General features: G+C 60.0%; 2 protein-coding genes across 4 annotated transcripts in view; one reads left to right on the top strand and one right to left on the bottom strand.

Annotated features, from left to right (window-relative positions):
* Positions 1 to 23,049, bottom strand: part of TP73 (tumor protein p73) — a 70,834-nt gene that overhangs the window by 47,217 nt on the left and 568 nt on the right. For all 3 annotated transcript variants that reach the window (XM_057750616.1, XM_057750623.1, XM_057750631.1), the window contains exons 2-3: positions 773 to 870; positions 284 to 404 (exon numbers count right to left, since the gene is read on the bottom strand). In XM_057750616.1, the coding sequence (XP_057606599.1) occupies positions 284 to 404; positions 773 to 840 (189 nt within the window). In that variant the 5' untranslated portion in view covers positions 841 to 870. The remainder of the gene's footprint in view (positions 1 to 283; positions 405 to 772; positions 871 to 23,049) is intronic.
* On the top strand, positions 3,061 to 9,761 carry LOC130834969 (proline-rich protein 36-like). The gene is made up of 10 exons (XM_057706110.1): positions 3,061 to 3,187; positions 3,616 to 3,716; positions 4,374 to 4,508; positions 4,744 to 4,889; positions 5,362 to 5,503; positions 5,582 to 5,876; positions 6,388 to 6,963; positions 7,362 to 7,470; positions 8,552 to 8,743; positions 9,446 to 9,761. The coding sequence occupies exons 1-10, from the start codon at positions 3,061 to 3,063 to the stop codon at positions 9,759 to 9,761; spliced, it is 2,139 nt and encodes a 712-aa protein (XP_057562093.1).

Below are 23,049 nucleotides of genomic sequence, written 5' to 3'. Positions count from 1 at the left end.
TAGAGCAAGAGACAGAGGCAGCTGGTTGAACACCTGGATGCAGCCATACCTGAAGGCCTTCCTACACCTGGATGCAGCCATGCCTGAAGGCCTTCCTACACCTGGACTGACAGTTACATGAGCTGATACATTTTCCACTTTGCAATTTGAAATGTGCTGACAAACCCAGAGAGGAAACCATACACCTGAGAGCCTGTTTCCTGGTTCTGCAGGCTCCCAGGACAGGACAGTCCACATTTACTGCTCCTACCCTGAATCCTCCACAGAGGGCAGCCCCACTCACCATGACAGACGTGGTCATGCCCTGCAGGTGGAAGACATCCATGCTGGGCTCTGCACTGCCCGCCACCTCATCATTCCCCTGGCCCGACTGGGGAAGGTCAAAGTAGGTGCTGTCTGGCTCCCTAGACCAAGAAGGGAAACAGGGCAGGGAGCAGAACCGTCACCCCAGATGGCCCAGGCCTGGAGCTTGAGGCCAGCCTGCAGCTCCTGTGGGGCCTCCCTCTCCCACCTCCAGGGATTCCTTCAGCCCCTGTCTCCTCTGCACCTTCCCCAACCCTCAGCTCCCACAGCTTCTGGCCTCCCACCCCACCAGCCTCTCCAGGGCTGGTGTGAGGGCCAGGGAGGCATGGGCTCTGTCCCCTGTACCTCTCCTGGCCCTGACCCCTCTGGAGGGCTGGTCAGAGGAAAAAGCCCAGACCCTGGACCCTGCACCCCCAGGAGAAAGCCCAAGGCAGCAGCCCCCCGCCCAGGGCTCCGAGGTGGTACTCACAGAGAGCTCCAGAGGTGCTGGAACGTGGCCCCCTCGTCGGCGGCGGTGGACTGGGTGGACTGGGACATCTTCCCACTCCCGGCCGAGGGCAGCTCACTCTGCCGGGAGGAAAGAACAAGGGTGGGGGCTGGGAGGGCATCCTCTGGGCCCCTTGGCCCGGCCAGCACCCTCGGGCGCAGGTGGTAGGTAGGGCTGCCACCAACCCCTCGAGGACAGCCTGGGGTGCTGGCTGGGCGCACACCCTTCACTCACCCCTCATTTCATCCTGCCCTTTCCAGGGGCGGGACTCAAGACCCACAGTGGGGTGGGGGGGGGAGCGGTCTAGCTTCAAACCCGGCAGGGGGCCTGGGCGGCAGGAGCTTCTAGAGCCGCCACCTGTGAAGTGGGGGTGACGACAGCACCCCCTCGCGGGGCTGCTGCAGGGCGCCTTGGGAGCACACGTTCCAAGTCTCTGCTAGGTGATCACGCTAAGTGAAGTACGTCAGACAGAGAAAGACGGATATCACGTCACTTACATGTGGAATCTAAAAAGATGACATGAACGTATCTACGAAACAGAAACAGACTCACCGACACAGAGAACAGACTTGAGGTTGTCAGGGTGGGACGGGGGCAGGGAGGGACGTCCTGGGAGTTTAGGGTTAGGAGATGTAAACTGTTGTAGATAGAGTGGAGAAACAACAAGGTCCTACTGTACAGCGCAGGGAACTACAGTCAACATCCTGCGATAAACTGTAACGGAAAAGAATAAGAAAAAGAATGTGTGTGTGTGTGTAACTGAGTCACTTTGCTGTACAGCTGAAATTAACACTACATTGTAGATCAACTCTACTTCAATAAAAAATAAATTAAAAAAAAAAAAAACAGAAAAATAAAAATGACGCCTCTGCTGTGCCTGGGTCATAACTGTACGCGAACAGGCCTGGGCGGCGGCTCAAGCCAGGTTTGGGGGCTCCCGAGGCCCCAGCAGCTGGAGGCAGCTTAGATCCCGGGTGCCCCCCGAGAAGGGCGCGCGCAGGGCCCACCGGAGGCCGGAGCCGAGGCCCGCGTACGAGCCCGGCTGCGGGCTGGGCAGCCTTTCACCTCTGAGGTGGGATCCCTGCCTGCAGCCTGGACGCAGAAGCAGTGCCACCAGGGGGAGGCCGAGAAGCTGCTCTGTCCCTGGAGGGGGGTCACTGCACGAGCGGCCCTCCCTTCAAGGAGACGCTCAGGGGTTGGGGCGCCCCGGCCCAGTGCGTGCTGGTCTTTGTACCCTCTGTCACCCCTCCTGACAGCCTCCGTGCCCAGGCTCCAGCCGGGAGGAGGCGGCAGTGACCATGCCGGGCACATGTGGAACCCTTGCCCTACCGTGGGGGGGAGGGGCAGGGAAACCAGCGCCCACCTGGCCCACGGCCCCCACCCAGGCCGAGGTGACGTCTCCCCTGGGCCGGCCTCCAGGTCCTTGGCAAGGGGCCTTGGGAATCAGCTAGGCCACCGCCTGGCAGTGCCCAAGCGGGCAGGCCTGGACCTGCCCACGGCCGTCGGGGGAGGGAGGGCGCGGCCTGCAATCTGTCGCTTTGTCTGTCTCCAGGCGGTGGGCCCTGACAGGGGCTGTGGTGTGCTCCCGGGGCTGCCACGTGCCAGGCCACCGTCCCTGGAGCGGTGGCACGAGCTGGGAGGGGCCGGGCGGCGCAGGCTAAGGTGGGGCCAAGCAAGGATGGCCAAGACAAGTAGCTTGGAAAGTGCTGGCCACAGAGCAACTCTCCAGCAGGCTCGGAGACCATTCTACCCACTCTCAGGAGACCGGGGCTCAGAGAGGTTACATGACCTGCTGAGGTCACACAGCACAGCTGTAAATGCAGGGACGATAGAGCGGTTTTCTCAGAATTAGAAATTAACTTAGTCATGCTTCCTCCCCCCTCCACCTCAAACCTTCAGCACACGATCCACAGGGTTTTAATAAGGGGCTGGCTAGTGCTCACTTGCATGCCTCCTGTGCTGGGGAGATCACTCCCATCCTGGGCTGAGCTGTCCAAAACCCAGTGGAGCTGAGTGTCAGTGTGGAGCCGGCCACGTGGTAACGCAGAACAGGGTGGACTTGGTAGGAAGCAGAACACGCCAGCCAGGGCAGGCATGAAGCAGGCCACCAAGCTGAAGCTGGGCAGAACCCCACCCTCGCCCACTCCCCATGGCTGGTCCTTTTTGGGTGAGCAGAAATTAGTCAGGGTGAGCTCTTGGTGTGGGCAGGGTGTGCCAACACGAGGCTCAACTGGCCCAGACCGTTTGGTCCCACCCCCTTCATTTTGCCAATGGACCATCTAAGCCCAGAGACGGACAACGCCTCGACGACCGTCACACAGCAAGGGGACGGCGAGATCCCGTCTCTGGTCACTGCAGCACCATTCACAACAGTGGAAAGGTGGAAACAGCCCAAAGGTGCGTCAATGGACGAACAAATAAACAAATCCTGGTAGGTCCGCACGCTGGAATCTTGCTCACACCGGCCACGTCTCTGCGAGCCTCAGAACATCGTGCCACAAGGGTCCCTTTATGAAACGTCCAGGACAGTGAGCCCACAGAGGCGGAAGGCAGACCGCCGGCTTGGGGCTGGGGGCGGGGGCTGGGGGTGACTGCTGGAGTAAGGTGGGGTGAGGGCTGCACGACACCGTGAATGTGCTAAACGCCACTGGACAGTTTGCTGTAAAGGGTCAGCTTTATGTTATGTGAATTTCACCTCAATGCGGACATTTTAATTCCAGAGAAGGAGCCTGGCGTAAGTGTGGGGGGACCAGCACTGCCAAGTGTGTCCTGAGTGCCTCGCTCCGCCAGCCGCACGGAAGGTAAAGACCGTTTCTCCCCCAAAGCCCAGCCCCAGGTCTCAGCATCTCCTGCCGCCCAGCGTCTGGGGGGGCAGGTCAGCACGGGGAACCTCCCCGAGGCCCCCTCCCCCCAGAACAGCCTGCAAGTGGGACAGAGAGGCCCCCACTCCGGGGGGCCACAGGCAGCATCCTTCACCCCACCCCCTGCTTCACCCCAGCTGCTGGGGTCGGAGGCGCCTGCAGCACACAGGCCGGCTCTGGCTCGGGGACAGACCTACGGGTGCCTGGACCTCTGGGCAGGAAGAGGGGGCGGGAACCCTACCCCCCCCCCGCCCCGCCCAGCCCTCAGCACCAGGACTGCAGACAGAGGTGGTTCAGTCTTACTGAAGGAAAGGGTGGTCCGGGGTCTCCAAACGCCACTGCCTTCAGCAGATCCTGCGGCTTCTGCCCCAAATACATCCCCAAACCCAGGACTCCGTGTCCACTCTTAGCCAGTGCCCCGGGGACTCACAGTGACTCTGGGACAGACCCGCCCCAGAGGAGAGCCTCACACAGGCCCACCTCGCCCACTGCGAGGCTCCCTTGGGCTGTCCGCCTGAGGATGGCACGCCTGTGACGGTGACTTCCATGCAGGTTCTCCATCGGCAAAACGGGTCCAGAAACCCGCCTGCATTACTTAGAGGATCCGGGGGACTTGACCCAGGAAGCCACGCAGCACCCCGATCTCCACCCTCCCTGGAAAACTCCAAAGAGCTGGCTGTACTGGGCTACAAGTGACAGAGCCGCAGACCTGGTCCCTGCAGGTGTCAGGGAGCGCCCGCCACCCGGGCCGGAGCTGGGGCGCCAGGAAGACGCACGGTGGAGGCCCGGCCTCAGGCCGCCACCCGGAACCCCCGGGGCTCCACGGGCCCAGCCCTCCCTCCCCTCGGGCTGGGACGGTATATTCCCTTTACTCACTAGGTGCATTTCGGCCAAAGTGGCCAAGGTTCACACAGATGAGTAAGAGAAAGCAATTCTGAAACCACTTTCTGCAAATTAAATCCAATTGCCCCAACATGCACTTCAAATTTGGAGATGTGCTCACAATGGAAACTGCTTTTGCAAACGACGCAAATCATTTAAAAAATCTCATGCGTGGGGGGAAGAGACCGGCTTTCGATGACACCTCTTCAGGTGGCAGTGGTGACGCCACGCCGTGCAGAGCACGGTGCACAGCGTTGCTTTACCGTGAAGGTGAAGCTGCTCGGGGGGAAATGCGTCCTGTTACACCGAGAGGGGTCCAGTCCTGGTCAGGGCCGGTCTCCAAGCGAGACGTGGATGTGAGACAGACGGCGGGGTGCGGCGCTGATGGGGGCTGGACTCAAGGAAACCCTGCGTTCCTGGAGGCCCCCCCCCGGGACTGCTGCATCAGAGGCGGCCCTGTCTCTCAGCTCGGGTACCTCCCACATGCCCCAGTCCCCATGGGCCGGGGCCACCAACACTGCCTCACCTCAAGGAATTTCCAGCAAAACTTTGTGACTCTAGAGAGGCAGGGCGGGGGCCGTGTGGCCCAGAGACCTCACCCCAAGCTTAAGTGGAGACGCAGCTCCAGGCCCCACTGAATTCTCCAGGTGACGTGGGGACGCCCCGAGGCCTCAGAGCCATCTGGGGGAGGGGACGCGGCCCCACATCCTGCAGCGCACCACAGCCCCCACAGCAGAGAAGGTTCCAGCCCAGGGGTCCGGTGCCGCAGGGGAGAAGGGGGCCAGCGGCTGCCAGGGCCCCAGGCTCTCACACCGCCTTGTCGGGCAGTGACTGCCACCCCAGGGCAGGCGCTCCGAGGCCCAAGAAAGGTGCCCCAAGCTACCAAGGGTCCCGGCTGGGACTCGAGCCGCAGCCCAGACCGCAGGAGGCCTCACCCCAGGAGCAGACGCAGCCCTTCTGCCCCAGGCTGGTGGGAGCCGGAGGCCCCGGGGGGCTGCAGCTCTTCCTTCACGAGCTCTGCTCGACCCTCTGACCTCGTCCTCCACAGATGCCAGCCACAGCCACAGCCTGCCTGGGCTCCGGGCCCTGTTTCCACGGGCTGCCGCCCTGCCCCCGCCCTGCCCCTGGCCCTGCCCCCCCAGCCAGGGCTGCCTCCACGCTCACCCCTGGTCCACCGTCCACTCTCCACCCCATCTTTGTCCTGCCAGGCCCTGCCTCCTCCAGGAAGCCACTGTCCTCCCTGACTCCGGAACAGGACACCTCGTGTCCTGCCCCCGTCCCCTGGCAGGCGGCAGGGCACAGACACCCCTTCGGTGGCGTGGTCCCGAAGGGCGGCCTTGTCGGTCGGGCAGGATTGCGAGGCCTCTGGCTTGCCTGTCCCCTCGGCCCACCCCTGCCTGGGGCCCCAAAACCAGCTGCCATAAACTGGGGCCCCAGTGAGCCTCCCAGGAGGGGCACCCCACCCGTAGAGTCAGCCCCAGCCCACCTGCGAGAGCCCTGGTCCAGAGCGTGGACACTTGGCCTGAGCGCAGGGAAGGACGACTCATGCCACAGGCCCCTCCCCCATGGCCATCTGGCTGCCAGCTTTGTGGGAGGGGGTGCGGCCCCATTCAGTTTAGTGGGGAAAAACCCAAAGAGCTCTACCCTGCCCCTCCCCACAGCACTCCATCTCGATTGTCCTAAGCTACATGCTGGTTGTCCCAGTGGCCCCATCTCCGGTTATTTCAGTGGTTATTTCAGTAAATGTTGGTGGACTGAAATCTAAGGGGCAGACAACACTACACCATCACAGGACAGACCCAGGGCCCTTCCTGCGCCCCTTCCAATACCCTGCGGCCTTGTCTTGAGGGACAGCAGAACGTCCCAGCATTCAGAAGTCCCCATACCTGGGCGGAGGGGTCAGGGGGCCGTCACGCAGGGACGCAGGAGGCCCCGCCGTGACACAGCGCTGTCCCCGGGTGGTGGCCCGGCTGAATTCCAGCAGGACACCCGCTGCCCAGCTTCCCGGGCCCGCGGACCTCAGGGTCCTCTGGGACCCCAGCCACCCCCCGGGACGGGCTGCCCTCGCCCGGTGGGGCCGGGGCAGGGGTCCCACCTGGAGTGGTGGCCAGGAGCGTGTCACCCGCGGGGAGCAAGGGCGGCGGCCATCTTCATCCCCCTCTTCCGCCCGCGCCCAGCCACGTGGCCACAGGAGCCTGGGCAGCCTGGGCCCCGCTGGCCCCGCAGGGCGTGGGCTGGGGTACGGACGGGCCCCCCGGCCAGGGTGGCACCTGGGCCTCCGGCGGAGAGACCGGGCCTGCGGGGCCCGGGAGGGACACGTGCTGCAGCCTCCGTCGCCCTGGGGGGGCTCCCCGCGGCCCCTCTGCCGGCTCAGGGGGAGCCCAGCGCTGAGGACGAGGGACAAATTTAGCCTCCCCACCCTGGGGCCGGGTGCGCTTGTGAAATGTGCAAACAGCTGGAGGTGCCCGATTAAGCCGCCCTCTCCCTCTGGGGCTGGGCCCGGGCAGGCGGCGGCGGGGGGGGCGCAGAGCGGGGGCCGCCCCCGGTGTCCCCAGCCCCGCTGCCTCTTACCCGGCCTGGAGCACCGCGGGTTGCCTGGCAGTTTCTGTTTGAATCTAACGGTTGGCTTAGCACCCACGTGAGGCAGGAGCTGGGTGGCCCTCCCACCACGTGGCCTCACGCACTTCTGGAAGGAAATGGCCGACCAAGTCCTCCAGGGCTGCCGGGCTCCGGGCCACCCAGACCTTTGCCGGGAGAGGCGCCGGGCCGAGCTGAGGGTTGGGGGCCCGGGGCACCTGGCCCCCCGCCGCGCCCCGCAACTGCCACAGCCAGCTTCCTGGTGGAGGAACTCACGCGGCTACACCAGAGTCGCCCGAGCGTGGCCGAGCGCCCCAGTGGCCCAGCAGGGCAGGCACCGGCGCGGAGGCGCACAGAGAGGTTAGCTCACCCCCCTGAGGGCGCACCGGTGGCCGGAGCAGGGAGCCCCGCCCGCCGGCTGGCTCTGACGTCTTTGCTCCTGAACTTGCCCTCCACTTGGCCTCTCGAGGAGGGGCGCACGGGAGGCTCGACCCCCTCCCCAGTCTGTGCTCCCACCCACGCAGCCCCACCCGCACGCTGCTGGGAAGTCCCTGGTCCACCCTTCATTCTTCACCCACACATTGAGGCCCTGCCCACGTCCGGGGCCCCCTGCCTTCTGCTGACCTGCCCGTGATTTTCCTCCCATCCCGGCCTCCGCCCCCAACGTGTGCAGGTCAGACCAGGACACGTGACTCCTGTCCCCTGGTTTTCGGCTCTGCGGCTCGGCACTGCCTGCCGTGCTCCCGGCCCCCCCTCCCACTCTGTCCACGTAGCCCACCTCTGCCGCTCTGCTCTGTAGCTGTGTGACCTTGGACTGGTGTCTTGCCCATTCTGAGGCTGTTCCCTGTGATGTGTGGGAAACGCCAAAGCACTCAGCAGGGCGCTGACACAGGCACAGACAAGGAGCTCGAGAAACACAAGTACGTTGCGATTGACCAGCAGTTACTGAGGATCAGGGTAGCAACAGAGGAGGAGGGATAAAGCTGCCCTGGTCGCAGGGGCAGCAGAGCGCAGAGCCCAGGGCTGTCCCTGGTTCACTTGCAGGGACCTCCCCATCGGTGGTCTCCCTAAGACCGAGGCACCTGCAGAAGAATGATGGACCCCGCACCCCACGGCAGCAGAAACCCAGGCGTAACAGACAACCTGCCCACTCAAGGCAAAATGATGGATTTCTGCTTGGGCTGGCGCAGTGCCCCTGAGCTTGGAGATGTTATGAGCCCTGTGTCACAACGTATGGGCGCCCCCACGGCAGCACCCAGACTCCTGTTGGGGGGACCCGGATGGAGGCGTGGGAGCAGAAGTGAGGGTGTCGGTGAGGGAGGTTCAGACCAGCATGGGGCGTGGGAAGGGGACCCAGGAGGCGGGCGACTGCACGGCCGGGAGCCTCACAAGCCTGGAGAGGAAGAGACGCTTGGGGCAGGGCGGGTGTCTGAGCTTTCAGCCGCGGCGCGTTCCAAGTGAGCGCCGAGGGTGGCCAGGAGCGGGCAGAGGAGTGGACAGCAGCCCGGCGCACCCTGGACCCTCCGCCTCACTGCCCACCTCCACCCCCGCCTCCACAGGCACCTGGAATCCGGCCTCCCACCCGCAAGGCCACCCCAGTCCCAGACCTCCTCACCCCCCCCACCCCATCCCCGTAAGTGCAGCAGCCTCTTGGCCAGTCTCCTGCTTCTGCCTCACCTGATGGCCCAACAGTGGCTGGATGTAGGTGAGGTCATGCGTCCCACCCCTGTACCCCCACCACGTGGAAGAAGCCAACTACATGGTGACCAGACTGTAGCCATGACGTAAGCGGCCACCGTTCTGAGAACTGGCCTCAAGGAATTGCCCGGCGGTCCAGGGGTTAGACCCTGGGCTTCCAGTGCAGGGGGCTTCGATTCCTGACTGGGGAACGAAGATCCCGCACGCTGTGCAGCATGGCCAAAACGAAAAGACAAAGAGAACTGGCCTCAAAGCAACGGGAACAAACTGACCCTGGACTTGAAGACTCACTGTACCGAAACAATCAAGATGACGCTGATCAGACCGCCGATGACCAATTGCAAGAAGACTGTCCGCGCTGACGGCGCTGCTTCTGCACGTGGCTCCCTCCCTCCGCCTGCAGAAGCTCTTGCCCACTGATTGTCAGCTGAGTGGGCGGTGGGGAGTCAGCCTTTGGACAGGAGTCCGCCCACCACCCTGCAACCCCGTCGTCAGCCTCCGAAATAAAGCAAACTTTCCTTTCCATCAAACTTGCCTCTTTTTTGGCTTTTGAGCTGCAAGCGGCCGGACCCCACTTTCCACAACACTCTCACCCACCAGGCTGCCAGGCACCCCTGCCCTTTCCGTCTCCTCCAAGCCTCCCCTCTTGGGGTCCTACCTCCACACGCCACGTGCCACGCTCGGTCCTCCAGAATCTTCTCTCCCCCGCCAAGCACCTGTGCTCCTTCAACCACGCCCTGCACGGCCATTCCCAAACCTTCCGCCCCACCTGCCCACCTCGTCCGGGCTCCTCCACGTTCCTTGAAGGGAACCCCCCCAGCCGCGTCCCCGCCCTGCGCAGACTCCTGCCTCCCACCCTGGGCCCAGGACGCGCTAATTTCCTGAACCCTCTCAGCTCCCCGCCCCCGCCCCCAGCCATCCGGGCCATGATTTTTTTCGAGAGCTCCATTTGACTCATGAATTCCGTTCCTTTCTGGCTCTGAAGTCAGCAGACATCTTACATGACTTCATCCAAGCGCCACGGCACGGGTCCAGCCATCCCTCGCTCTCTCCAGGAGCGTCTGTCATGAGCACCTCACAGAGCTGCCTCTGTGCCTCCTGCCTTCCTGCCCCCACATCTCCCAGGCGCCCCCACCCCCCTGCCTGGCCCGGGGGGCTCTTTCTGATGGTGATGCCCAGCCCCTACTGTGTGCCCACTCAGTGCCAGCCCCCGCCCGGAGGCCCCTGCGTGTCTCGATCTCAGTCTTCAAAGCAGCCCCGAGGGGAAGGCGCTGCTGCCCCTCCCCGCCGCCCACTTCCCAGATGTTCTTACAGAAGCACAGAGAGAGCGGACCGCTTGCCCGGGGCCACTCAGCTCTGAAGTGCCAAGGCTGGGTGTGAGCCCCACTCCGGTTAGGATCAACCTAACCCCTTCCCCGCCCTCCAGGCAGCCCCACCCTCCGGGGGGTCCCCTCTCTTGGGGGGCGGGCAAGAGAACCAGCCTCTCCCCCTACAGGGTGAAGGGCACCCTGAAGGGGGGTGGACAGGCCGGGCTCAGCCCGAGGGTAAATGAACACCCCCACGAGTTGTCATTTTCCGTCTCACGAGCTGGGGGAGAGGGGGATGGAGGGGCACCGGTGGGGCGGAGCTCGGCCAAGGACAGGCCCTCGATGGCCCTTCAGGTCGGGGGCGGCAGGAATCGCCAGGTGGGCTGGAGAGGGGACAGGGTGCCCGGAGGCCCTGGCCACAGGAAGGGCCCTGGACCTGCAGCTGTGGGCCTCGGGGAGCGACGAGGGCTTTCGGTTCCCAGAGGGCTGCAGTGGGGTTTGGGTGAGGAAGGCCACCCGGGGGCACATCGTGGGCTTGGCGAGCCCAGAGGCGGGTGGCCAGTGGGAGCAGGGCTTGGCTGGGTCCATGTGGGGCGGGTAGGGCATGGACCAGGGGGATGCAGGAGCGGGCAGGAAGGGATGAGGACACGTGTCCTGCCCCGGCACCCCCTTCCACACTGAGCCACATCGGGTTAAGGCATGTTTGAGTTCAGCCCCTCAACCAGCTGCAGACTCAGGTGCCATCAGCCACCCACCGGCGGCGTGCACGTTCAGGCCTCTGTCTTCTCATCTGCAGAATGGGGACTCACACCCACACGCAGGGCTGACCTACTCAGAAGCATCTAGCAGGACGCCCGGGGCATCTTGGGGTGCCCACGCGGCTCCCGTCTGGCCACTGGGGCCGTCTGTAAATCTGCCATCGGCCGCCTCTCAGTCAAACCCTCACCCCTCGTTCCACTCAAGCTTGACAGGCTGCTTCCTGACGGGCGGCACGCGGGGCCGAGAGCCAGCTACGGGGCCCCCCGCCCGCCACACCGTCAGCACACAGGCACACGTGCAGACACACACGTGCATACCCCCGCACAGGCACGCACTCTGCCCTCAGCAGGGTGACTCCCCCACCCCAGCCCCTCCGCTCCAGTGTGCGGCCCCAGAGGCGCCCCAGGCGTCCAGCCGCGCAGGTGGGACCCCCGTGGTCGGCGGGCGGCACAGGCAGCCGACTCCCGCTGCCCGGGTCTGGGTGATGCTGGGGGCAGCCAGGTGAGGGCCAGGGCGGGCTCCGGGGCCTCCAGTGGCTGAGGGAGCCGGGGAAAGCCCGGTCTGGGCTGGCCCCGCTGGGGCTGAGGCCCCGTGGCCCCAGTGGGGCCAGCCTGGCCGTGCGGCCAGGGCAGGGCCTCCTTGGCAGGAAGTGGAGAGCGTTCCCGGCGGGTCCAAGGGTGGAGGCAGCCGCACCGGAGGCACTTCTGTCCCCCCGCTCTCCCCGCCCCGGCCCCGGCCACGCACATTTCTCCCCGCACCCCTGGGGGCAGACGGCAGTGCCACGCAGCAGTGCCTCCCCCAGCTTGCCTGAGCTCCACCGGGGGGCCACAGGCGAGGCCTCCCCGCACGGGCCTGTCTCCCACCCCTGCCCCCGGGACACCCCGTTCCCACGCACCGGGCGGGAGCCAGTGGGGAGGCGCCTCTGCACCCCAGGGTGGCCCCAAGGAGCCCCACCTGGCACCTGAAAGAGGAGGGCCGGACGCAGCCAAGCCTACCTCGGCAGGGCCTGGGCCCTGGAGGGTCGGTGCAGAGGGGAGGCAGCCGGGAGGCCCTCGGCTCGTGGCTGGGCAGGCGGGCGGTGGCGGCAGCGTCCCGGTCGCCTAGGCGATGACATTGGAGCCGTGGAAGCAGCGTGGCCGGCCTGGAGCCTCAGGGCAGACGGGGCGGAGCGTGGCCAGGAGCCCTGGGGCCGCGGGCTGGCCTGTGCCCCCTGCTCCAGGTGGATGCCATGCTCTCTGCACGGCGGCCTGGCGACGGGCCCGCCTGGGGGAGGCGGAGCTGGAGGTGCAGGAGCCGGGAGTGGAGACACTGGCTCCGCTTGCCTTTGTGTGCTTTTCCTCTCCCGCTCTTTGTCAAAATTCACAAACACACTCAGAGGTAGAGAGACGGGTGCAGCGAACCGCGGGTCTGTCCCCTGGCCTCAGCATCAGTCTGTCCTCCAGCAGAAGCCAATTCTACAAATTATATCATTTCACCTGTGTAGGTCAGTAGATGCTTCTAACAGACAAGCGTCCATCTGTATCAATATCAGGTCCCACCATGAAACTGCTGATATTCAGCTCTTTTTGTCTTACACACACACACACACACACACACACACACTCAGAGTAAATTCGGGTAATTCGGTGTAACATGCAGCCGCAACACCACACTCTGAATTTCCAGGCCCCATTTTTAAGTGCCGGCCAGAAGGACTTTGAGGAGGACGCGGATTTGGGGGACACATACTGTCCCTTCCCTCGCCCACTGTGGGCAGCAGCACGGAAAGCTCAGCCCCGCTCTGGGTAGACACAGCAAGAGGGACGCTGCAGGGCTTCCCAGGTGGCGCAGTGGTTGAGAATCCGCCTGCCAATGCAGGGGACACGGGTTCGATCCCTGCCCCAGGAAGATCCCACATGCCGTGGAGCAACTAAGCCCGTGTGCCACAACTACTGAGCCTGCGCTCTAGAGCCCGTGCGCCACAACTACTGAGCCCGTGTGCTGCAACTACTGAAGCCCACGCGCCTAGAGCCTGTGCTCCGCAACAACAGAAGCCACGGCAATGAGCAGCCCGCACACCACAACGAAGAGTAGCCCCAGCTCACCGCAACTAAAGAAAGCCTGCGCACAGCAAAAAAGACCAAACACAGCCAATAAAATCAATCAATCAATCAATAAATAAAATAAAATAAAAAGAGAGACATTGCAGGTGGGATTTAGGACCTGGAGGTGGCAGCCCTTAGGTTATCCAGGTGGGCCCAGTGTTACCAACAAGGGTCCTCACGGGGGGAGGCTGGCGGTCGGGGAGGGGAGAAGGTGCTGGGCTGTGGCTTTGCAGATGGAGGACGTGGCCACAGCCAGAGATGCAGGCGTCTCTAGAAGCCAGAGAAGGCAAGAAACAGATTCTCCCTGGAGCCTCTGGAAGGAAGCAGCCCCGCCAGCACCCGGACTTCAGTCCAGGGAGACTCACCTCAGCCATCCCGCCTCCAGGACTACAGGAGAACAAGTCCATGCTGTTGTGGCGGAGTTTGTGGCAGTTTGTTACCCAGCCATAGGAAACTGATACAGTTTCACACGACACAAGTTTGGGAAACATCATTTGCAGGGATCTCCCCATTACCCGAGGCCCCTAGAACAGGCATGCGTGCTGCATCAAGCCTGAGGAGAAGACCCTGGGGTGTACGACGCTTTGCAGAACAGCAGCCCCGGGCTGGACAGAAAGGCGGTGACTGAAGATGCGGCCACCACGGGAGCCAAAGCCCTCACCCTTCAGGGATGTCACGTATGCACACACACACGCCCGTGCACACAAGCATGGACACACGTGCACAATGCACACATGTACACACAGAGACACGTGCACACACGCACACATGTGCACATGGATACACGTGCACGTACACATGTGCAGGTGGGAGGCGTTTTGACCACACCGTGAGAATGAGTGGTGGTGGGAGGCGGGTGTCTCCTGGTCCTGGTAAAAGAGGCAGAGAAGCCAGAGGGATGCCAAGGGCTCCCCCTGCCCCCACCCTGGGCTCTGCCAGCCACGCTCAGCCAGCTGATGGCTGCAGTGGACAGGTCCTCATGGAAGCCAAGCCCCCACTGCCCATCCTCAAGCTGTGATGGATGTATCTCAGCACCCTGGGCTCCTGCAGGGGTGACCCCCCGGCCCGCCCCCTCCCCCTCCCACTTACCCTCCCCCATGGAGACAGGAAAGTCCTGAGCCTGGGGAGGCTGCGGCCCCACCCTCAGGACAGGGATGGTTGACAAACAGCCCCAGGCTCTTCGGGTGACAAATCCTGTTCTTCCTCAGCAGGAACAAGGATGTCAGAGACAAAAGATGGGTGGGTGACCCTTGAGTGATGGTCACAGCTGGACCTCTGGCCAAAGAGCCATTGACACCAAGTGACAATGGCCACCAGTTCTGGGCATGGCGTCCAACTGGGAGTTCGAGTATTTTATACCCCTTCTCCCCATACAAGACGTGATTAGAAAGCTCCTCCTGGCCGAGGCTGGAACCAGGTGTTAGCCTGGGAGGCCTAGATGTGAACATCAGGGCTAAGCCTCTGCTAATCTCCATGTGGAGGGGAGGAGAGGAGGAGCCCTGCAGCTATGCGCTTGTTTCACTTCCCTGTTGCAGCCACAACAGATGACCACAGGGCATCTGTTTGTTTTCTCACAGTTCTGGGGGTCAGAGGTCCAAAGGAGTCTTGTGAGACTGAGATCCAGGTGTTAGCAGGGCTGTTCCCTCTGGAGACTCAGGGACAACCTCTACCTCCTTGCTTTCTTCAGCTTCTAGAAGCCACCTGCGTTCCTTGGCTCCTGCCAACCCCCCCACCACCACCACCCCCGTCTTGAACTGCATCCCTCCATCCTCTGCCTCCATGGCATCTTCTCTCTGGCTCTGGCTCCCACCCTCCCTGCTCCTTCTTAGAGGGACCCCTGTGCTGACACCGGCCCACCCAGACACCCCAGGGTGCCATCACCCATTGCCAGTCCAAATCATGTGAAGTCACAGTCCCAGGTTCTGGGAATTAGGGCGTGAATGCTTTTGGGGGGCTGTTCTTCTGCCTTCCATAAACGTCCTTCACTCCAAGACACATCTTGGGGGCCCTCTGTAGGGGGTCAGCTAAAACTGGGCTGCGCCTTTAAGCAGAAACCCCTGCTTCCTGCCAGGGTAGTGACTGTGCAGTTGGGGAGGGGGCAGCAGAGAGGCGGTCAAGGTTGTCCCCTACCCCTCCCACCTCCCACTGTTAGATGATCCTTCTCCTTCATCCAGCTCTTAACATTTCCCAGCAGTCCAGGATGAGTTTCCAAAGGTGTATGACAGTAGCCGGATCTCCGTGAATCCTCGCTGCCCCACCGGACATGTGACTCACTGTGCACCGGGCACCGGAAAAGGCACTTTACAAACACGAACCAGTTATCCATCACATCAACCCAGGAGAAAAACTGCAGCCTCCATTTTATATACGAGGACACAGGCACAGAGAGGCTAAGGAACTTATCCAACGTCACATAGCACAGCTGGGCCTAAAACCATTAGGAAATAAACATCTGACAAAACCGCCCATTTCAGACTTGTCCTGGGCAAAGTCCTTCCCGTGTTTCCTGGGACACGCTTGCTCTTCAGGACTGAGCCCCTGTTGCAGACTCAGGAGGCTCCAGGAGCACCAGTTTGACCAAATCTCTGACCCACCTGCTGTGTGTCCTGCAAACTTCTGCCCACATCCTGTGTTAGTTTCCACATGCTGGTAGGAAGGGCTTGGAGAAGCTGGTGCCCCAAAGCTGCCCAGAGGCCCTGCCGTCTCAGCTCTGGGCACAGCTCACGCTGCTCCCTGGTGGTCAAGACCTGCCCCTGCCTGTGGCCGTGAACAAAGGATGTTCTGGGCCACCGCTTGCCCCCAGGGGCCCTCGGCAGGGCGAGGCTTGGGCTCCACAAGCACCCTGCGTGACTGCACAGTCAGCACCCTGCTTCCCCTCCGCTGCCTGGGCTCTGAGGAGCAGGCAACTTGGTTTTAAGCTGATATCACTGAGGGTCAAGGCTGTGGGGTCCTAGCCAATCCCCACCCCCCACCCCCCGCCACCGAACAGAGCCTGGTAAACTGTGGGCGCTCAGGAATGCATGACAAGTGATGGATGGATGGGTGGATGGATAAAGAGTCTAGCCCCCTTTGAAATACTGCTTCTTCGTTCCTTTCCGCACCCCTTTTCTGAACTTTGAAATTCATAAATTTCAGAAAACTGAAAGCCTTTCCTTAGGTGCGGGGCCGACACCCCTGGGCGGACAGACACAAGGCTCTTCGTGGTCTTTGTTGCCATTTAAGGTAAATATCTGTGTGTGTGTGTGTGTGTGTGTGTGTGTGTGTGTGTTGCTGTTGTTGAAGAGACATGGATGTGCTCGATTGTGGGTGTTTCTATCAGACCCCTTGGTGGTGTTACAAACAAACAACTCAGATACTATGTTATTTCTCCAAAAGGAAAAAATTAATACATTAATCTGAATTCTGAAATATCAGGGCTCAGGGTTAGTTTGGACCACAAGGTAGGGTGGCCACATCAACTCTTTATAAGCCCCAGGGCCTGGCTACACCTGGAGATGCCCAGATAAGGGGACAGATAAGGGTCCCTCCCTGGGGCCACAAGTGCTGAGCTGGCCACATCCTCTCCTTATGGGGAAGGTACTTTTCCACTCATCAACCAAAGCCAGGGTCTGACGGGACACATGGCAGGTCTGGGCTGGCTGATTCCAAAGTCAGCCACTCTTGCCATGACTTTTGTCACTCTTTACCTCTGGTTTTGTTTGTTTTGTTTTGTTTTTGTTTGTTGTTTGTTTGTGTTTTTGTTGCTGTTAACGAAATGCTGTGGAGTATCACAAATCCCAAAAGGTCCAAAAAAGTCCAGGCAGGGCCAATCCAGGCTCTCCCACCCCATCTGTCCCAGACCCAGTTCCTGTCCCCAGAGGCACGGCTGCCACCGCTTCTAGGGAGAGTGGATTTGTCAGGAGGAGAGAAACGGAACTGAAAGAGGTTCCATGACAGTAGAGGGAAGAAAGAGGAAGTCGGCAACTTGAGGTTCTGCTGGCCACTCAAAGTGACCCGGGCCAGAGAGCCCCCAAAACTCTGAAAAGACAGCCTGCCAGGACTGCTAGTGCGCGGCTCACCCAGCTCTACTCACACGGCGTCTCTCTCACACGTTCTTACCCTGCACGCTCCACTGTCCAGAGCAGGACTCTTCCTGTTATTCTAACCCTTTCGAACATGGACCAGATGATGATTCGGGCAGTGATCTTGGAATTACATTGACCTCAATCTTCCAACTGTCTAGGGGGCTATTTTTATCAGAATTCATTATTTTCACATTAATCCAATTAGCGTCCTGTTTACCAATACCTCGTTTTTAATTTGCAGCTTCTTTCTAAAAGCTCGGGGAGACTTTCACAACCTACGTTCTCCTCCCTCATTACTGCCAAGCAATTAGGCAAGGAGCATCCCTGATCAGAAACGAAGAAGCCAGGAGCAAGTTTCAGCTTGCCTTCCTCCGGAAGAAAAAAGAAATGACGGAGTCGTTCCTAATTACGAGGGGTTTTTGGTTGTCATTGAGCAGGGGAAGCAGAGGAGGTGAAAGTAAAAGGTGAGAGGTCTTTGATCACAGGGCTTTGTGGATCAGGGCACCGTAAATGCCTAGGGGTTCCTCCTCCGATCTGCATACCAATGACTAGCGGCCCTCTTTCCGTCTTTTGGAGAATTGTGCTAAATTTGCATTGCGCAAATGCAAATGACCGAGGACCTTAAGTGCAGAGCAGCCTGGTGCAGAGAGGGTGATTTGATTTGTTTATTTGCGACCTGCCTGGGAAGCACAGGCTTCTAAAACCTCCTAGGAGCACAGCTTTCTCTCCTGTAGCCCCAACGGCTCTGCAGAGACCCCTCTCGGCGTCCGGCAGACACGCTGCAAGCCGCCCACCCCACATCCCTGCACGGGAGGGCAGGACCCACAGTGGGCCCCAGGCTGCCCTCCCGGTCCCTATGCTGGCCTGTCCTCCAACACGGCCCCGCCATGCGTGCCGGACGTGGGAGCAGCCTCCGTCTGGCAGGGGGGCACCTCCCAGGTGAGCTCGGAGGCCGGAAGGCTGCCAAAGAGAAACCCCCAGGTCTTTCTCATGTGTCTCAGCCCCAATGGAGAAAACAGCCCGGGAAACCATGTCTAAAGTCCCAGGAAATCAGGCGGGAGGCGTGAGAGGCACCTTCCCCGTCCATTCTGAAGGACCTAGCACGACGCAGGCATCCCTGCCCCCGGAGAAGCCACCTGTGCAATTAGCCAGAGCCCCGCCCCCACCGGGCCTGGCCCCTCCGAGCAGCAGGTGAGCAATTAGAACCCCCGCCCCCTCCCCACAGGTACCCAGGGCCTCAGGGAGTGACCTGCTGGCTGGCACTGGGCGGGGACGCACCAGGGACAGGTCCCTCCCACATGCAGCCGCCGGAGCAGGACCACAGAGGAGGGACCCCGAGCACCCAGCCAGTCCTGCCGCCTGGGGGCCCTGCACCCTGGCTGGTGGGAGGCAGTCTGGGTGATGCCCTGGTGCTGTAAGGGGGGAGGGGGCTGGACCAGCCCTCCCTCCACACCTTGTGTCTGCCCTTGGGGGCTCTCAGGTGTGCTCCCACGGGCCGCTCAGGGAGCCCCGCCTGGGCTCCTGCAACCGGAAGGCAGGTGGGTACCCCACCCCGCCCATGGGCAGAGAGCCTCCGTCAAGGCCGAGGGGGAGCCAGGCCTGTTCTGGGCCACCTTCTGGACCACAAGCCCAGGGCCCTGACCACGGTGCTCTCTGCCCTCCGGTGTGCCGGGCATGGGCAGCCAGACGACACCTGCATCCCATTTAGTCCCTTGCTCTGAGCTTTCTGGCTCCAGTGGCCATCTGCAGGTGGCTGGCGTGAACACCCGGGTGCGTGCACGTCAGAGGGAGCACTGTCACGGTTATATCTCATCTTTGCCCCCAAAACAGGTTGGCAGAACAAGAGAGGTGGGCGGGGCTGAAGCACAGTTCTTGCTCTGGGGGCATCGCCCCTCCAGCTCCCAGGTCCCGCCTGGGGCTCCCTCTTTGGGGGAACTCATTCCAAGTCCAAGGTCCACAGAGTGTCCCAGCCACTGACTCTCTAGTGCCACCCTGAGACCCTCGGGGCCCCCATCTCCTCTCTCAGGGCCCGGCAGAGCCCTCCCTGCTGCCTGGCCTCTCTCCTGGGTCCGGTTCCCTCGAAGGCGCCTCCCCGACCTCTCCCTTCCCCCCACTGCAGGCTGGTGCCCCAGCACACCCACCTCTAAGCACCTCTCTGACCCCCAGGGCCCAAAGCCGCTCCATGTTTGTCCCCTCTCCCAACCCTGGGGGCTGTGGCAGCCCCCACCGTCACCGGGGAGAGGGGATGCTTGGGTTCGAAGGGGTGGCCTGTTTTCCAGGACACAGTGGCTGTAGATGTGGGGGCCGGGGGGTGGGGTTGAGAAGAGCTGATAAGCTGGGGGAGGGGCCCCCTGCAGCCTTGGCTGTGCTTGGAACAGACGTCTCTCGTTCCTCTTTCAGCGAAGAGGGACGTGGCTTACAACAAGTGTCTTCACCTTTTGTGTCCTGGCCCCTGGGCAGCCCAAAGGCTGAGGACCACTTCTCAGAAAAACATTTCAGGGAGTTCCCTGATGGCCTCCTGGTTAGGATTCTCAGCTTTCACTGCTGGGGCCCGGGTTCTACCCCTGGTCAGGGATCTGAGATCCCACAACACGCGGCACAGGCAAAACAAAAACAAAAACAAAAACAAAACGAAAACAAAAGCAAGGGAAACCAATTACATTGAATCATGGTTATTCTAGTGGGTTGAATGGCAACCCGCCCCCCCGCCCCGCAAAGATATGTCTACCCAGAGTAATGAGGGCCTTCGCAAAAGTATAGGATAAAGATCTGAAGATGGGATCACCCTGGATTAGCCTGGGCCCTAAATCCAATAACAAGTGTCCTTATAAGAGACAGAAAAGGGGAGACACAGACACAGAGAGAGCGAGAGAAGGCCACGTGAACACGGGGCAGGGACTGGGGTGCCGCGTCTGCAAGCCCAGGAAGCTGGGAGGGAGACAGATCCTTCTCAGAGCCTCCAGAGGGAACCAGCCCTGCCCACACCTGGATTTTGGGCTTCTGGGCTCCAGACCATGAGAGAATACGTTTACTGCTGTAAACCCCCTAGTCTGTGGTCATCTGCTATGGCAGCCCCAGGAAACTATGATATTTCCTGGCAAGTCCAGTTATGATGATATTGAAAAGCAAAATGGGGGGACTTCCCTGGCAGTCCAGTGGTTAGGACTACGTGCTTTCATTGCCAAGGGTGTGGGTTCAATCCCTGGTCAGGGAACTAAGATGCCACAAGCTGCATGGCTCGGCCAAAATAAAAATAAAAATAAAACAAAAGCAAATTTGTGAAAAGGTGGTGCCGGGGCTTCAGGTAGCAGGTCTGAGGATTCATTTCAACTCGATGACCAGTGCAAATGAAATGTGTAAGCTGCCACAGCCGCACGCGGTGCAGACATCAGCGACTCCCCTGGGAGAACTGTTGTTCTCTTTAGGTCTGTCTTTTTTTTTTTTTTTTAATGGTTTTTTAAAAAATTTTACTTATTTATTTGGCTGCATTGGATCTTCACTGCAGCATGCAGGCTCTTCCTTGCCGCACGAGGGTTTGTCTCTAGTTGTGGCACACGGGGGCACGGGCTTAGGGCCCCACGGCATGTGGGATCTTCTCAGTGCCCCACATGTGGGATCTCAGTGCCCTGCATGTGGATCAAACCCAAGTCCGCTGCATTGGAAGGCAGATTCTTAACCACCGGACCACCAGGGAAGTCCCTCTTTAGGTCTCTGATTTGGGGGAGCATCTCCAGGAAACGAAAGCACTTTTGAGGAGCAAATGTGTGGTGTGCAAGGGAATACCAGCCAGAGAGTGGACGCAAAGTGGTGGGGACAGACAGGAAGTTTATGCCCACTTGTGCAGGCTCTCAGAGCCGGCTTCACTGAAAGCTGTCTTGCACTTGCCCCCAGATGAGCAGAGGGAGCTTTTCTTGTACAGAATCAATTTTTCTGTGCATAACACACACAGAAAGGATTGTCCAGGCCTCCTGTGTAACCTCCTTAAGAAGGCAACGTTTAAAAAAAAAAAAAAAGTATGTTTTGGCTACACACAAATGGATGCTGCTACTTCCAGACGTGTTTTGTATGTCCTAGACATCTGGGTAGGACATGGAAGCACTTGACAGTGATTTGCAGGGTAAATTATCACGCAGTGTTCTGGGGTGATAGTGATAAGGCTTGTACCGTCCACCCAAGAAGTAAGGTCAGGGTGACAAGAGACTGCTCCTCTCAAGTTTCTTTTTTCCTTTTTACTGTATGAAGCTAAATCATCAGAAAATGACTAGTTTTAAAACATTGACTCAGTACTCCCAAGGAAATGCCCAAATTGGAAAATAAAGATGTGCCCTTTCCTTTAATGGGAGCTAGTAGAAGAAACGCACAACTGAAGAATGTTTCTGGCTTTTTGTTTTGTTTTGATTTATTTTGTTTTTTTTAAACCCAAAGTTCATCCTGTGTGTGATATCTTTTATACAAGTCTCTAGAGGATAAATTCCCCTTGAATTTGGTGACCGGAAGCTGTGTCCCAGTTAGATGAACACGCAGCTTCCTTTTAGCCACCAATGAAGTGATTTCCCTTTTGGGTGTCCGAAGGAATCACGGGGTGAATGCCATGCTTGACTACAGGCAGGACCTCCGCCAGGTCCTGTCCCCAAGTTCTCAGTGTCTCCTTTTCGTCGCCATCTTGGCTGCGTCCTCTGCATCCCACTTGTGGATGTGGGTGGGACATGCTCTATAAATAGCTCCTAAAGGAGGCATCCTTGCTGCAGTACCCCTGACAAAGGCCATCAGCCTCCACCCAAACCACAGGCAGATTCCTGCCTCACTGCCAGCCATTCCGTTCCCCCCACTCCAGGGGAGACCTGTGGCTACCAGGGAACGGGGCACTCCACCCCACCGAGGGCTTCTGGTTCTCTGGTCTCTGGGGCAGCACCAATAGCCAGCACTTTGGGGCCCATTTCTAGGAGCAGGCATCATTCTAAGCACTTTAGATATGGCATCTTGGTTACTGTTCTCCCAACCCTCTGGGGCAGGGGCTATTATCGCCCTTTTCTACAGATGGGTAAACTGAGGCTTGGAGTGGTTAGGTAACTTGCTCAAGGTCCATGAGGGGATTTGAACCCGAACATTCTGACCTCCACACCTCCATGATTAACCCCTGCCCCAGACTGACCCTTCTAGGGGGCTGTCCTGCAGAATTTGGAGACAGCTACCCTGTCCCCCAGAACCTTCCCCAGGACTTCGAGCTTCCTGTGGCCATTCCTCTGGTAGTCCCCCGCTGACACCCTGGCAGCTTCTGGTACCCGCCCAACTTTTTATCTTATTTTTAAAAGCACGTGCATAATCCATGCATTCACATGTTGCAAATGTTTAACTATTCTGTCTTTTTGTTATCGATACAATTCTTCTTTTTAACTTTTATTGAGTAAATTAAAAGATGGGTGCTGGACTTTTGGTAAACAATGTATTTTCCCCCAAAAGTTAATTTATTAAGGTGAAACAAACAAATGGCAACAATGTGGGCAAACAAAACAGAAGAAAACCATTGAGCTAATGGCTCCCAAATGTCCAGTAATTAATAAACCGGCCACAGTATACTTGGACCAAATGACCTCTGATCAGAGGTGAACCGTGCACTTCTCCCTCCAGCCCCTTTGCTGATCGACAAGGGTCTACCTGTCACGCATGTATTTATGGAGACACGTGCATACTTTGTGCAAATCCACTTAGGGACCAGACAAAAATATAAGATGAGTAAGACGGTAATAACAGCTACATCTCGCCCCCTCCGCCCCGCCCCCCAGTCCAAGGCCTAAAAGGACCAGGAGAGAAGGGATCCAGGAAAGAGGTGCGGTCTCTGGCCAGGCTGGCCCGCCCAGGGACCACATTCTGACTCCGCCATTTGGAATGGACTCAGTAGACAGGTGGGGCACCTAGGCCAACACAGGACCACCAAGAGATGCGCTCTGGAACCTGGTACCCCACTGCCTGGGACCAGCTTAGGGTCGCGCCCAGCTCTCCTGGTCCGGGGCAAGACCTGGTCTCACT

This window comes from Hippopotamus amphibius, chromosome 1 (genome assembly GCF_030028045.1).
Source record: "Hippopotamus amphibius kiboko isolate mHipAmp2 chromosome 1, mHipAmp2.hap2, whole genome shotgun sequence".
Classification (NCBI taxonomy): domain Eukaryota; kingdom Metazoa; phylum Chordata; class Mammalia; order Artiodactyla; family Hippopotamidae; genus Hippopotamus; species Hippopotamus amphibius.
The sequence above is the reverse complement of the archived record's forward strand: the minus strand, read 5'-3'. Positions and strand labels throughout refer to the sequence as shown.

Bases quoted from the DNA above. Each gene is read 5' to 3' on its own strand.
- LOC130834969 (XM_057706110.1), top strand. From the start codon at position 3,061: ATGGACCATCTAAGCCCAGAGACGGACAACGCCTCGACGACCGTCACA. The intron at 3,188-3,615 runs GTGCGTCAATGG...TCTCCCCCAAAG, and splicing joins AAGGTGGAAACAGCCCAAAG to CCCAGCCCCAGGTCTCAGCA. The intron at 5,877-6,387 runs GTCGGGCAGGAT...CTTGAGGGACAG, and splicing joins CCCGAAGGGCGGCCTTGTCG to CAGAACGTCCCAGCATTCAG.